Below are 17,105 nucleotides of genomic sequence, written 5' to 3'. Positions count from 1 at the left end.
TTAATGCAGAAGGCTGCTATAAACCATGCTTCAGTGACGTTCCTGAATAAGTTCCTCCCTAAATATGGACCACATTGCCCCGATTCCCCTCTAAATGGGGTAATGCAAGATTAATCTAATCTGATATATAGTACTGCTAGCAAACATGACTAATTAATAATGTTTGTATTTTTTTTCTTTAAGAATATACCCTTAATTTGTGACAACTTCCAAAGTCTTGGGAAGGAACAGAGAAAGCAGGAGTACAGTAATCTCCTGCTAACGTAAGAGCAGTTCTTACCCCTTTTAAACCCTTTATTTATTTAAACTTGTCCATTGGGGCTTGCTACATTCAAAAACTCTAAGGGAACATACTACTTAATTTAAAAATAGATTTAAATTTACTCAGTATTTGGTAAACAAAATAAATTCTAATTATCACCATTCTTCCATTCATATAGCCGCAACAAAACTAGCAGACTTGAAGTCAATAAATGTATTGTATTGTAGCCATTTCTTTTGGATCTGCTGTGGCAAACATCTACAATAGCCTCAACCTATCAAATTTAACTCACATAGTCCATCTTCAATTGAGTTACTATATCTTTCATCTACATCCATCCATCCATCCATCCACACACTAACATATACATACACACTAACTTACATACAAGAAAATTCTTTATTAGAATCCTGATGGATGTCAAGAAATCAGCCAGAAATTCTATGTAAAATAGTAAAACCCATTTTACTATAAAATATACTGGTTAGTTAATGCAAAAACCCCAAAATGGTCACTAAAATGATAAAAGAGAACTCATAACACAGCCACTTACAGCCTCTAAATCATAATAAATATAAAATTAAATGTATTAATTAAAAATACATGATTCTTCAAAAAGGCAGTGCTACAAAAATACCAAAATGTTATGGAAGGCAACAGGATGGAAAAACAGTTTAAAAATGGAGACTTTCAAAAATTATTGTCAACATCAGTAGAAATAACACAATTTCCTTTGGAAATTATTCACAGGAGAAATTATATAGCCTTTCACATGATGTCAGACAGATAAATATTTTTCATCTTACTTCTGACAAGGTTGCAAAGACAAAAGGACTTGAATTTGTATATTGTGGCATTGTCTAAAAATGAAGAATTTTTGCAAAAACACTCAACATTAAATTGGATATATTAATATCCATTATTACCTGAATCTACTTTTAGCCTTATTATTCATCTTTAAAGCAATGGCAGACTTGGTAAAGTAAGAAATAATGCAGAATTAAAAATACATTTAATCCCTCATTCAGCAACTGCTTTTCTAAAATCAGAGTCTTATTCTACAAAAGAGTCATCAGTACCCGTCCACGTCTGTCTTTGTGAACAAGAAATCATCTCCATGCCTCTAATATAGCAGTGCTCCCTTTGGCAAGAATTGCTATTTGAAAGCTAAACTGGACTGCACTCTAGAAAAACATCACTCTATAGGGGAGATTAAGGAAACAGTGCATAATCTGTAAAAGAAAGTCAACCTTTATCATTGTGCAACTGTTCATTGTTATTGGCTTGCTGTTTTTATGAAGCCTGTTTTGTGAAGCAGTTTGTTTATACTTTCATGAATAAACAAACAAACAGATAAAGGACTGAAGTCTTACCTTCTACAATACTGGACTTTGCAAGGTAGCCCGAAGAAGATTTTAAAGCTCCACTAAATACAAAAAAGCTGGCTCCAGTCACTGCAACGAGACATGTTAAAAAAACTTTTGTCCACAAGACCTCATTTCCATTTAATTCAATAACAGAACAGCAAATAATCCAAACAAAAACCAAATTATGCAACTACCAATATCCAATGTTCAACTAAAGGTTTTTTGAGTAATATATTTTTAGGCCAATTGAAATGTTCTGGCAATTTTGGGAGTTAAAAGAAGACTTGATTGCTATTAACCCATTTTATGATCTATTATGTGAGACGCACATTTATTGTTGTTTTCCACTTCAGGCCCAGAGTTTTTAGTAGTGCTGAGAAACTTACTAGTTTGGGTTATGAACCCAGCTGCATTATATTGCTCAGAGAAAGACTACCAAAAATAATAAATAAATTTAAATATGCCGAGATTCCTTTAGAGAAGAAAGCATAAGACTTATTCTGTTAAGTTTAAAAAAATGTTCCTTAGTGATGCTTTACTTTTAAGGGAATAGGAAAGAAATAGAATCAGTGCAATACCCAACATCCAACAAACTGGAGGCCCAGTGCCAAAATTCCAGCATCAAAAAATAATTAACAGCCAGTCTGATGGCTAGTTTACCAAAAATCAATACTTGCGCATTCTGCCTTTGTATAATCATACACTTAGAAAATTAAAGGCTCAATAGCAGCTTTAAAAACTAAAGGAAATCATTCAAGAAATCAGCATTTATATAGAAAACACTGTGGACAACTCTCACCCTTCCTTGGTTGATTATGAATACTGATGGCCTGAGTCTGATAGTTGCCATCATCATTCTGCACACAAACCAGATGGGAGTCTGCTCTCTCATTGAAGCATGCACCACCTGCTAAGACATGCTCATTGGATTTGTTCATGGCTTTCATCATCTGCAACAAACCCCCCAAAATAGAGCATTGGCCATTAATGCACAATATGGGCTGTGACTTAAACATTTTGATACACAGGAAAATGTCTCCCCGGTATTATTTCTAGAGGAAAATCTATATACAGTGTTGAATTATTATAAATCCTTCAGAACTTTCCATAATCCTGATATACAGTGATCTACAATTTGATCAGAGCTTCATCTAAATCCTATTGATAGATAAAGAGTTTCTGGTTAAACAAACAACACCCAAAGCAGTATCCTGTATTTTCTCTTTGATGAATATCCTGAGCTACATTCATTGTCTTTGTTGGATAATGTATGTAAAATATAAGATAAATATCCTCTTAAATTTAAGAGGGTAACTCAGTTAAATGTTCCAGTCTATGAGATGACTATTAGGTGTGATAGTCAGATTGAGGGGTGCCACAATTAGAGTTTATTCTTCATAAAGATTTGTGGAAGTGAATCATACCTTTGTTTATTTATTTACTGCTTTTTAAAATAATGACAGAAAAAGAAAAAACAAAAACAAAAAACCCACAAAATTACATATCAGGAAGTGAATCATACCTTGATTGAAAGAGATCTCTGCAGACTTCAGAAAAGTGTCATCAGTGCTCACAAGGTTGAAATGGCAGTAGTGTCACTGCCAGAGTCTTTGCCCTCTCTCAATCCACAGTCAGGCAACAAAACACTGCTTTCTAACAACAGAACATCATCGCAACCATGATGCATGGTGATGAAAACAGAATGGCTAGTAATCAAGGGAAACAATGGATTCTAGATTGTATCAGCAACTATGATGGAATCTATCCATAAGCTGAAGTTGAAATACATGTGAGTCATATAGCAAGACAACAATCTTAAATTACAATAAAATGTCCCAGGCACATGAAATTTCACATTTTGGAATGGCTGACCTTAACCCATTTGAAATGTTGCAGCATGACCTGAAGTGAATAGTTCATGCAATATAACCCCCAAATATCAATGTAAAGAAGAATACTGTAGGTCGAAATACCTCCAAGCTGATGTGCAAGATTGATCAACAGGTACAGAAAATGCTTGGCTACAATCATTGTGCCAAAAAAGGTGTCACTAGTTACTATTTCTAAAGCTCCACATACTTTTTTTCCACCAAGATAGTGAATGATGGCTCAAGTGTGTTCAATAATGACATGACAGTAGGTATTTTGGGTGTTGTTTGTTTAAACAGAACTTAAATATTCAGATCACATTAAAGGTCACAGTACCATGGGATTACAGACAAGATTACAGTAAACAGTTCACAAACTTTAACTCATCATTGTAAAGCCTTAGCAAAATCATTTCAAAGCTATTGCTAAGTTATTTTTATATTTTTCCACCCCCAATCTTTAAAACACAATCTTTAAAGAGTCATTTCTCCATCATAAATTATTTGGTAGTATATTTAACAGGGAAATTAATTCAGAAATGATTTACATACAAAGTATAGTAAAACAAGTCATTCATTTTTTAAAAAATGGAAGCCTAGACAACAACAAGATCAATCAGAATTTCATTTAATAAAATCATCTTTGTACTGGATTTCAAAACTGAGTGTATTGTATTTATTCATGCCACATACCTCATTGTATCTGTTACTGGGAATTTTTATGCTAGTTTTTCTCACTTCCATATCAACCACTAAGCCTTGGACAACTGGTAATGTATACTGGTAATTCCTGAAGTCCTGTCACACACAGAATAACTGAAATCATGATAGTTACTGACCATAGTTAAACTTTGACATTCCATGTATTATGAATTGATACAGAAATATTTTAATAACATGCTGTATTTAATTCTGCTGCAATACAGGTAGTCCTCGACTTATGACCATTCATTTAGCGACCGTTCAAAGTTACAGTGGTGCTGGGAAAAGTGACTTACAACCGGTCCTTGCACCTACAACCATCACAGCGTCTCTGTGGTCATGTGATCACAATCCAGGTGCTTGGCAACTGCATGTATCTATGATGGTTGCAGCGTCCCGGAGTCACACGATCACCATTTGTGACTTTCCCAGCCGACTTCCAACAAGCAAATTCAATGGGGAAGCCAGATTCGCTTAACAACTGCATCAAAAAAGGTCGTAAAATTGGGTGTGGTCACATGATGCCTCGCTTAACGACCTCACTGCTTAACACGTTTTCTGGTCCCAATTGTGGTCATAAGTCAAGGACTACCTGTAACTACTATCCTCTTATTATTCTCTAAAGAATATCAAAGAATACAACTATTTCAGAGGCAAGATGAAAAATCAAAGAGGGATCTATATACAATGACAAGTAGGTTTCCAGTGAGATAGTTTCTTAAATGGCAACTATACAACAGAATTAGATTAAAATATTCACCTGATGAGTGAAAAGCAGATGCCTCAGGTTAAGCAGTTAGAAGACAGTACCCACGTGACTATCTACTTCTCCCCACCCTGCCTTCCTACTGCAACTCTGCTTCCTGAAGACTGAGAAAGTACTACTCATTTAGCATAAATGCGTATACATTTAGCACAAATCCTTTAAATGTAAAAAAATGACAGACCCAAATTATTATTTTGGTTCCAGAAAGCAACAGTCTTATTTAGGTAACATACAAAGAATCCACTAGGCAGCAACCTAGATCTTCTGACTTTAAATATATAATGGAAAACTTTATTTATTTACAAGTATGGGTTAATATGAGTGTATCTAATATGAGCAGTATATCTACAGCTATATGAAGATACAACTCAAATCTTATGATATGTATAAAGTCACATCTTTAGTTTTCATACAAATAAAACAAAAAGCTAGTATTTCAATTCTGGATGAAATATATAGGTAATATAAACTTCTCAATGTAATTGTGTATGTAAATGAGAAAACCAAAACATACACAGTTTCTTTATTCCAATATGACAGAGCAACAGAAAAAAACCCTTGTAATTATTACTTACTGCAAGGAGATTCATAATTGTGTGACCAGTCTCACCAAACAATGGCTTACGAAATCTGACACTGAAAAGTGGACATGGATACACTACAAAGAAATCCCAAACAAATTCAGATTTATCTTCTGAGAAGTTTACTTAAAGACTCTTGTAAATGATTGTTAAAAAAGTAAATATAGAAAATTAACAGGAGTATTAAAAGAATAGCTATTATCTATTAATCTTGTATTGTCACACATAAATAGGTCAATTGGAATCTTTACATCATTTTGGTGGCCAGAACTTTTATTGAAACAAATGTTCCTTGGGCTGAGTTAAAACACCAGATATATATTGGGTTAGAATACCAGCTTTTTCCAGCAGCACTTGCTATGTACAGTACTTATTGCAAATAGAAAGAAGAGATATTGGTACCATCACTCCTTAGGCACTTGATTTCTGTACTAGTCTATATATTTAATTATCAAGTTGGCTTAAGTTTCATTTGCCTCACAAATAAGTACACACACAAAAGAAACACTGAACAGAGATCTGAAAAAATGTGTCAATTGTCTCAATCCCTATATTCATTAAGAAATAAGCTGTTAATGTAGTCAGCTCTATAACCAATTTTGCCTTGTATTTTTTATAAGCATACATAGAGTAAAAAAATGCAATCTTATTTATTTAAAACTTAAAAGTTTTTTCAATGAAAGACACATTAAAGTTATTTGATTCAAACCAAGAAGAAAAAAACAGAAACTATGTTCACATAGTACATTAAGACTTAAAGATTAAACTATAATTTGCTTTATTATTTATTTATTTATTTATTATTTTTATAAATAACTCAAGGTGGCGAACATACCTAATACTCCTTCTTCCTCCTATTTTCCCCACAGCAACCACCCTGTGAGGTGAGTTGGGCTGAGAGAGAGGGACTGGCCCAAGGTCCCCCAGCCGGCTTTCATGCCTAAGGCAGGACTAGAACTTATAGACGCCCGTTGCCTTAACCACTAGACCAAACTGGCTCTCATGCTGTTTTGCTGAATAAATTACAATCTGCTGGATTCACACATCAAACTAAGCCATAAAGCACAACGTACAAACCACAGTGGCTTACGTATGTAGTTCATAGAACATATTATGCAAATATACCACATTATGGCTTAATTTGATGTTGGGACCAGATCTGTGTTTTTAAAGCAAAATGGACAGAACTACGCAATGTATTATCCATCCTATGACAGATCCCTTGTACTTCCCCAAATCTGCTCCAGAGCACTGGGAGATTATCTGGGTAAGATTTCAGGAGTGCTTCATTGGCATTTGCTAAAAGCCAGTATGTAATATTGAAATAGAACAAATTCCAATTTTATTTTTACTCACTCAATAGGAAATGTACATTTTTATCACATAAATATATTTATGTCAGTAACCATACATTAGTACAATGTTTCTCAACCTTGGGAACTATAAGATGTGTGGACTTCAACTCCCAGAATTCTCTAGCCAACTTGATAACGGCTGGCTGGAGAATTCTGGGAACTGAATTCCACACATCTTAAAGTTTCCAAGATTGAGAAACGCTGCATTAGTATTTTATGCTTTCATATAATTTTACAAATAAAGCTGGATCAAATGGATATTCATGTTAATATACTTGTTATTACATGACTAATTTCTATGCTTACTAAATTACTTTTGCAACATTTATGATATAGAAGCCTTTTTTTTACTGACATCTTCAACAAGTGGGTAGATAATAATTTATCTTAGTAATAAGTCATCTCAGTATTGCTTTGTAACAGTTCTCACAATCCTGCCCATAGGTCTCTGAGCAGTTTTCTTCCAGTTTCTAAAATCTAAATTCCAGCTGAAGTATGGGGATATTTTACCTCTAAGTTTCATTTCCATTTACCATGAAATGATTGATTTGTTCAGGCTCATTATTTTAAGAATAAATTTTCAATGCTTTTTTATACATTATTGGATGTACGGAAGTCAAATTACACATAACGTTAGCGAACAGAATCCCATTTTAAAGTTTCCTAAAAATGTCAATTTGGATCACAACAATTTGGTCCATGAATAAGAGCTCTCATCATGGGATGATTAATGCACCCCAAGTGATCCCTTTATGTGAACAGAAAAAAATTCTGTTCCATTCATGGAATAGAGCCAGGATACAAAACTAACAATGTTATCACCCAAAAAAAGAGTCAAGTCCAGTTAAAGTTCTTTTCTATGCCATTCCATAGATGTTTCCCCAAAGTAGCGTAAGCCAAATCTGTATTTCTAATGAAAGAAATAGGACTTACATCTGTATTCAGCTCCAAGTCTTAGCATCAGTCGGATTGGAAAGACTTTAGCCCAAGGAGTCTCCCATTTCTGGATAAGAATCCCAAATAAATATGGTGGGGTAGGAAGCACCAAGTCCTGCAATGACTGATATGCAGGTGTAACATATAAGAAACCACCATGCTCCTTACTACTAAGGAAATTCTGACTGAAAAATGAGTGTCCTAGGTTGCCCACAACATTACCTACAAAACCAAAAGTATAGTTATTTTAGTGGTACATATACCATAAAAACTTGAACTGAAAATTGCATGTAGCCCTTATTCTGCTAATAATCATACAGCAAAATTAATTATTTAATGTTAAAGCATTCTAATACTAAATTCCAATTAACAACTGACTACAGCAAAAAGAAAGCATATTTTTTACTCAATTAACAATGCTTTATTTTTCAAACCTGATTTAGAAAATTTCTGCATATAATACTATAATTTTTTCCTTCACTGTTTTCAACAATGAAATATTTACAATGTAAAGTCATGCATGAATTTTAGACATACATAACAACTAAAACAGACTTGCAAGGGAATAATAATGAATTAAAGATTTATCCTCCTGGCCTAACAGAGTAAGTCAGTCAGTGAATGCATGAACATAGTATTCAATTGTGCATATGCAAGCATCTTATTAGTATGCATATTTAAAATGAATATTTAGGTTATTGAGCAGATTTAATCAAGAAAATGTAAGAAATAAACTACTCTTTAAGCTCTTCATTTTTTAAAAACCAATTTTTCACAAGGAACTAGTATTTCTTTATAATGCTTCTAAAGCTTCACAAATTTTTCTAGTTAGCTAATCTTCCAATTAGGGAACTAATTCAAATCCCTTTAAAAGCATATGGTATATTCTTTCTCCTTCAGAATACACTTCAGTGAAATACATTTGAATTTTCTGTTAAGTTACTAGGTTCATAAAACATACACTTTCATATACATAAAAATAATCACTAGGAAGGCAAATTTTATGATTGGTAATTTTTCATATATATGAAGTTTTTAATATCAAAAACCATTGCAATATTTAACATCTAACTTGTATTCCAACACGTTATTACTCCAGAAAGATTATTCATATATTTAGAAGACTTACATCTGAAAATGGAACCTGGGCCTCTTAGTATTTAAGGAAAATAGAAAAGTAAAATAGTATGGATTATATATGCTTAGATTATGAATAAATTCATTAAACTTGTCAAGATCTCCTGCTTTAGTCATCATCCTTTTATTATTATTTCCAACAACACATTAACATACAAGTCTAGCCAGACACTTAATAAGCTGGAAAACAAGAACTCCTACATATTGAAGTATACTTTGAAACTGAAGTAATTTCCCCTACATTAAAACAGAGAATAAAGGCCACTGCCTTCTTTTGTGATTCTTTTTCAACTTCCCTGACTTGCCTATAACCCTGACAGCCTCCCAGGTCCAACACACTTTAGTTTTGACTTCAAAGACGTTTGGCTAGGCATTGCCACCCAGCAAGGCTTTAAGATACTAATGAGAGACAACTCATTGCAGTGGACTAAAAATAAAATACATAAATAAATAGCCTTAACTGGTTACAGCTTACTGCAGTTTGGTATAGCAGACAGTGAATGAAAGCTTAGCTGTACTGCAAGCATGCCTGCCACCAATCTAAAGTGATTCCCCCAGACCATTTAGGAAGCACTGTATGTTCTATTTCTACCCACTCCAGCTGTGAACACCAACAATGCCTCCAAGGCCTTGTAAAAAGCTGTGAGAAAAAAATCCCTGCACTATAGTGCCCAGCAAGAAGAAGGAAGATCTTCCTCATCTTCACTCTTAAATAGTGCCCCTTCCCCTCAAATATCAACCGCAGTCAATTGGTTTCAAGGCAGGAACTAACCTTCAATGCAGCCAAATGGCGAATCCAATAGAATGCAGGCTGGTACTATTCTGAAATGCATCATATATTCAGGTAGTCCTGAAATGGCTCCACCTAATTTGTGAATGGACATACACTATGGCAATTATTTCAAGGTGGATGCTCTCAACCACCTCAAATATTTCCATAATATTCCAAATATGCTCAGAACCTCAAAAGGCCTATTTAACAATTTAAGAAAGGGGCCATCAATCATCGTAGTTTTCAAATGGGCAATTCTCTTACCTGCCAAGGCATCTTGATAAAGTTGCACAAAGTGGTTAAAAATATCCTTGGGTAAGCATTTTTCATCAGGTAAACATTGGAGAAGAATTACTATTTCTGATTGGCCTACTGCATGCATTCCCTTTGTAGTAAAGCACCAGCATTTCCTGTTCACATCTGCAAAAAATAATGATTTTGAAATATTAAGTGAATTCAGATACTACAGAATACTATTTGTTTGTCAAAATAGATATTTTATAGGCATTATCCAGAAGAGGTGTGTATATGGATTAGAAACACTGCACTGGATGGTCAGGAATTTATTGATTTACAGTATTTATAAATCACCCCAATCAATTAAGACTTTGAGCTATTTATAATAAAAACAAAAAATAAAAACCACTACCACAATAATTAATAACAACACCTAAATACATTTAACTCTTCTTCCCACTGCTACTTTTCTAATTAAAATATTTCCAAACAGAAACTTGTGCTACATAATATCATATTTCTGATCCAATCTGGTATCTTCTGCAGCAGATGTTAAAAATTATGTGAAATTTTAAATTAAGCACGCTGTCTAGCTGCACATCTAACAGATGACAGACATACAATTTTAATGATTTCATTATTATTCAGAACATTAAATGGAGATTCTTCTCTATTACATTATTGTCATATTCCTGAGCCAAGAAATCAATAGAACCAATATAAGCAGGCTTTTACAATTTCTGAATGTGTCCCTTACCCACACCCTCTGCCAAAAAACCTACGAACTTTTTCTCAACTTTGGCAAACAGTAGCTACTAAGAACCAGCCCACCATTACTGAAGAATAATTGTTTGCTAACAGAAATCTAACAACAGAGAAAATATGTAATTGATGCATTATATATTTGCTATCTATTCAAAATAACTGGGACTTACAATTCACAATTTTAACCATGGACAATAAATTTGCATTTAAAACAAATACAAGAGGATCAGGGCCACCATCTTCCAGCTGTTGCATCACTGATATGTGAGATGGTTTTTCTTCTACAGTATAATCTAAAACAAAGAAAGATTATGTGTCATTTACCAGAAAATGTACAAGGCTTTATGTACAAGAATACCTATTATATTAGAATCATTGCATTAGAAATAGCAATTCAGGCTATCAAATTCAATCCCCTACTCAGGGAGGGGGGTTGGGAATCCAAATTAAAGCATTTGTAACGAATGTCTATCCAGCTTTTGCCTGACAAGATCATTTGGAGTTTCTTCCCAACATTCAATTGAAATCTGTAAGCAAGACCATTATATCAAGTCCTGCATTCAAGGACAATAAAGAACAAGTAGCTGAACAGTGCTATCATACTCATCCTACCTCATGAGCATTTGCAAAATCTGCCCTTACATACTTTGTATCCTGACATCCAATACAAGTATCTAAAGCACAGGGTTTGTATCATTACATCATTATGCATGTTTTATCACTTGGTCCCTCTTGCTTCCTTCATAGAACCTATGCCCTCAGGTCTTCTCAAGGCTAAAGATTCCTAATTCATTTAATCTCCCCTCATAGAATTTAGTTTTTAGTTCCCTAATCATCCTTATCACACTCTCTTAAGCTGTTCCAATTTTTCTCAATCCTTAAAGTATGATGCCCAAGCAGAAACTCAAAATGAAGTCTGACCAAGGCAGAATTAAGTGGACTTTTTCCTATAATTTGGAAACTGTACTTCTGTTCCAATTTTTCTCAATCCTTAAAGTATGATGCCCAAGCAGAAACTCAAAATGAAGTCTGACCAAGGCAGAATTAAGAGGAATTTTTCCTATAATTTGGAAACTGTACTTCTGTCGATGCAGCCTAAAATTGCATTTACTTTATATTAGCCATATCACATTGATATCAAAGTGGTGGATAGCTTCTGCCTTTTAGGACCAACCATCAACAGTAAAGGAACAAGCAGTCAAGACATATGCCGCAGACTAGCACTCAGTAGGGCAGCCATGAGGCCTCGGAAAAGATATTTGAATGCTGTGATGTGTCTATACCTACAAAGATCAAAATCATGCAAGCCATGGTATTCCCTGTGACACTCTGTGGAAGTGAAAGTTAAACTTTAAAGAAGCAGGACAGGAAGAGTACTGATGCCTTTGAATTCTAGTGTTGGAGAAGACTCCTGAGAATATCGTGGACAGCCAAGAAAACAAACCAATAGATCATCAAACAAATCAACCCAGAGTTCTAACTCAAGGCCCAAATACCCAGCTCTCTGGAAAAGGCTCTAATGCTAAGTAAGGTGGAAAGAAAGAGAAGAGGAGGATGACCAGCAGCAAGGTGGCTGGATTCAGTTACAGTGGCAATGAGTGCACCACTGGGAGACTTGAGAAAACAGGTTAAGGATAGATCGTATCCCCCATTCTATACCTGTGTGTCTTATTTTTGTTTACTTGATGCGTACTATTATATTTGTGCCTATTAAATTTCATTTCTTCAGCAAAATCATTTTGAATGTTGTTTCTGTCTTCTAGAGTACTAGCTATTCTACCTAATTTTTTATGATCTGCAAATCTTGTAAGCATTTTCTCCAACTGTCCACCCAAATCATTTAACATGTTGAAGAGTACTGGATCCAGGGCTGAACTGAGTGACACTCCACTTTATCCCACACTCCAAACTGATGAGTTCTTGATCAGTTGCTGAGTACAGTTTTCAAGCTAACTATCAATCACCTAATAGTCTTCTGGCTCTGAAGATCTGAACTCATTCCAGATCAACAGGCATTCCTTATTTCTTTATTAAGCTCAACCTGCCAACCTATTGTTTCAACCTGTTGTGACACAGAAACCATTAATTAAGAAGGAAGGGTTGGTGAATCTAATACATGTAATATACAAGGAAATAACATTTGGTCTTATATAGTATGAGACAGAGGAAAGCCTTTTGACCCAAGACTGACACCAAATATGAGAAAAATTATCATAGAATGCTTTGGCTATGAAACTTTATCAGTAAAACCAAAACTGTGAAGGACCTTAACACTGTTTGTGTTATAAAGATAATGCAAACAGAATTCAAATATCTGGGCATATGCTTATAACAATATAAATCTACCTCAGAAATATATGCACTGATTTGACACAGATATATTTTACAATTTGGTAAGGAAGATTGTATTATTTTAGTTTATATGCTAAAAATTATGAGTTGTGAGAAAGAAACTACTAAATAATAAATCATTGTAAATAATCAGGCTCAGTGATTCAGAAATTGGATATATACTGTTATGTGATTCTACTCTCCTACTGGAAGATCAACAACCAAAAATTATGATTTGTGGCTTTTTGGGGTCCCACAGGATTCTTTTCTTTTTCTCCTGTTGTTCAGTGTTTATATGAACCTATTGGAGGTGCACTTCTGGAGATTTGGAATATGTATCTTCAATAATCCTATCACTTTTTATGACCTTTAGTTTGTATAAGAGGGACATGTATTTCTGGACAACAATAGCCTAGCTTCTACTATGCATTAATATTATGTTTAAGTTACTGCAATAAGCTTTGTGTGGGACTATCCTTGTATTAGGTATGGAAGCTGTAGCTGTTCTAGAATACAGCAGCTGAATGCTGAACTGAGACGAGGAATATACACATGTGTCAGTCTTGAAACAAGTATGCAGTCTACCTATTAGCTGTTCTGTCACATTTAAAAGTTTTGCAAGTTCTGAAAAACCTAGGGCCAGATTATACCTGGAGTAATTCTCTTTATTATATACCCAGGTGATCATGCAAATCTCCTCAGGAGGCCTTCCTGACTATATCATGACCTGTACATTGTCATCTGGCGATTATGCAGAAGTGGGCCTTCTCTATGGGAATATTCTCCCACCTGGTATTCATGAGGTATCAACTATGGTGACTTTAAAGATACCTGTGGAAGGGGTAATGCAGGTATGTGTATGCACGTGTGCTTTGGGTTTTAAATATTTACTTTTAACTCTTTAAATATCACATTATTAGGTTTAATTTTAAACTGTCTTTGAACACTGACATGGGAAACATACATAGATGACTTTTCTCGAATGTCTGGATCTGGGAGACCCTAATGAGCAAAATCCCAAGAGCTTTGAAAACAGTATGTTTGAGGAGTGTTAGACCAATTTAAACAATTATAAATTGTCATAGAAATTGGTACTATGCTGATTAACTATACTGAGAAATCTTTTCTTGCACTTGTCAAACTTTGTATACTAAATGAACATTTCCATAGTCTCCATAGATTTCTAATACATTAACAAATATAGTGCTACCACAGAATTCCCACTTGTATAAAAGAAAATAGTAACACCTCATGATGCATAACCTTATCTAGCACTAGCTAAAAGACAATCTGAGGTTGGCAAAACTAGAAATAATAGACCCATTCTATATAATACTGTATTTTTTTCATTTACACTCTAGCATTCATCACACACCTCCTTTTACCCCAGTAGAGATGAGAATTGGAGGGAGCCCATCTTCTGGAATAAGATTCATTGCACTGCCAACTGGACTTCCAACCTGAGTTATATTTCTCGAAAATGCAAGTGTATTTTCAGTCTACAAGATATAACAAACATTATGTAAATGCACAAGTAAATGTACACTTACTCAAGCCCTAGTCACCTCACAGCATGACTATTGCAGTGGCTCTACATGGGGCTGCCGGTGAAGACCACTCGGAAGCTTCAACTGGTCCAGATTGCAAGGTGCAGGCAGCGATGAGCATGCCTTGTGACAGCTCTGCCAGTGAGCTGCACTAGTTACCTGTATGCTTCCAGGTGCAATTCAAAGTGCTGGTCATGACCTAGAAAGCCCTATATGTCATAGGGCCTGGTTACTTGAGGGATCACCTGTCTCCCATAGTATCAGGCTGGTCAGTTCGATCCAACAGAGTTGGTGCACTTCAAGTCCCTTCAATTAAACAATGCCATCTACCAGGGTCCCAGATATATGCCTTCTCTGTCATGGTGCTTGCCCTCTGGAACAAGATTCACCCTGATATCCATGTAGCTCCCACCTTGCTGGCATTCTAGAAAGCTTTAAAGACCTGACTGATCTGCTGAGCCTTGGATTAGGTTCTTGGGGCCACTGCCAGATTGTTTGTGGGTATGATCAACCAGATCCACCATCATTTTTTGTTGTTTATTCTTTTATAATTACAGTATTTTGTTTTTATTCTGTTGGTTTTATTGTACACCACCCAAAGTCAGTTGGAATTTGGCGGTGTCTAAATTGGATAATTTAAATTAAGTAAAACTTAATCTAATCTTTACTTTATAAACATAAGGTACAAACACAACAGTAAGATCTTATGTAAGAGGACCAAGACAACTAGTATTCTTATATATCTATAATCTGATAGAATCATCTTTCTTATACATGGATACAAATACAATTTTTTTTTCAATATATACAAAATATGATTTAGAGCTCCCATGAATGTTATGCTGGAAGAATGGAGGCCATTTTCATTACTTTCTCGTTCCCATATGACTCAATCCTATTAAGATTGAATGGCTGCAGGTGTCCTGATTACCAGGAAACACACTGAGGCGAGGACTTGGTCTCTAATATTTATTAGTAGTACTTAACAAGAATCCTAACAAACTGAGGAAGCGTGGGAAAACCCAGCCATATAAACCCCAAAGGTTAAGGCGGTCCCGATCTGTGTCTCTTTGAATGGCTGAACAGTTCCTCAGTGCTACGCATGCGCTTGACAGTCTGGGTGAGAGCCCCCTGCTCGCCATCCTTACTCATGACAGCAGGTGTCTGGGCCACCCAGATCTGGGGATATTCCATTTTTGACCATGGATGGAGTAGCACTTCCCTCTTCAAGGTTGGGATGCAATCTGGTGGTCTTCTGGGAATTGCAGCTCCTACTTGACAAGCAGATATCAGCAGTCACCTCACGATTTGATTACTGCAACGTGTTCTACCTGGGGCTACCCTTGAAGACCATCCAAAAACTTCAACTGTTCCAGAATACAGTGGCACAAACAGTAATGGGCATGCCTCGGTATGCCCATGTAACACCTCTGCTTCATGAGCTGCACTGGTTTCTGGTTTGCTTCCGGATGCAATTTAAAGAGCCAGTTGTAACCTGTAAAGTCCTACATAAATACCACCTGTGTCCCATAACATCTGCCAGCTGATTTGATCCTGCACTGTTGGGGCACTCTGGGTTCCTTCATTAAACAATGTCATTTATGAGGACCCTGGAAGCATGGCTTCTCTGTAGCAGGGTCTGCCCTCCCCCAAGATCCAGATGGTCTCCACTCTGCTGTTGTTTAGAAGAGCCACCAAGACATTATTACTGTATCATTGTTATTTTATTAAATTTAGATGAGGTAGAGTGAGACCCCCTACTTCATTGTGCTTGCATATTTTACTATTATCTTTTATGGTTTACTGATTTGATTATAATTTCTTTTTTTGATTGTTGTGAGCCACCCAGATTTGTTGAGAGTCAGGCAACATACACGTTTTTTATTACTGTTGTCGTCTCCCATGCTGCTCAAGTATTACTCAACATTTACGGAAGAAGTCTCCCTGTTTGAGGAACGGCATTCCTTTATCCAGCCATTGTTATATACTATTAACTATGCTGGGTTTTGTTGTTTTGGGATTTTTTTTGGTGGGGTGCTTTTGGGACTAGAACTCAGAGTCTCCTAGTTTCTAGCCTGGTGTCTCAACCACTACATCAAATTGGCTCTATGCTGTATATAAGGAAATCTAAAGCATTTTCTTTCCCATGCCATTTGAATAGTGCAATATACTATATAATAAACCAGGGCAGTCATTCACCTCTTCTGGCAAAGTATTGTTGCTTATAGGCTTGCTTGGATCATGTGATACTGCAAGCGTTCCAGTGGATGTTGTTCCAGACACTGTTAATTTGGCTGCATCAGCAACTTCACCGTTGGGTAAGATCCCATCAGCAAACCAAACACGTCTTTGTTCTCTAGGCTGAGCCACTATGGAGAAAGATGAGATTAGCTTTATGAAAGAAATACATGCATGAGGAGAAGTGGAGCTAAATGCCTTTAATATACAAAACAGTGATACAGAAATATATAACAGCACC

The 17,105-nt window shown here is 35.5% G+C and overlaps 1 protein-coding gene across 2 annotated transcripts in view; it reads right to left on the bottom strand.

Moving 5' to 3' along the window:
* Positions 1 to 17,105, bottom strand: part of ZFYVE9 (zinc finger FYVE-type containing 9) — a 58,927-nt gene that overhangs the window by 7,306 nt on the left and 34,516 nt on the right. For both annotated transcript variants that reach the window (XM_063297943.1, XM_063297945.1), the window contains exons 7-15: positions 16,826 to 16,995; positions 14,455 to 14,578; positions 10,919 to 11,041; positions 10,011 to 10,166; positions 7,835 to 8,059; positions 5,541 to 5,623; positions 4,191 to 4,295; positions 2,429 to 2,579; positions 1,636 to 1,716 (exon numbers count right to left, since the gene is read on the bottom strand). In XM_063297943.1, the coding sequence (XP_063154013.1) occupies positions 1,636 to 1,716; positions 2,429 to 2,579; positions 4,191 to 4,295; positions 5,541 to 5,623; positions 7,835 to 8,059; positions 10,011 to 10,166; positions 10,919 to 11,041; positions 14,455 to 14,578; positions 16,826 to 16,995 (1,218 nt within the window). The remainder of the gene's footprint in view (positions 1 to 1,635; positions 1,717 to 2,428; positions 2,580 to 4,190; positions 4,296 to 5,540; positions 5,624 to 7,834; positions 8,060 to 10,010; positions 10,167 to 10,918; positions 11,042 to 14,454; positions 14,579 to 16,825; positions 16,996 to 17,105) is intronic.

This window comes from Candoia aspera, chromosome 3 (assembly GCF_035149785.1).
Source record: "Candoia aspera isolate rCanAsp1 chromosome 3, rCanAsp1.hap2, whole genome shotgun sequence".
Lineage (NCBI taxonomy): Eukaryota > Metazoa > Chordata > Lepidosauria > Squamata > Boidae > Candoia > Candoia aspera.
The sequence above is the reverse complement of the archived record's forward strand: the minus strand, read 5'-3'. Positions and strand labels throughout refer to the sequence as shown.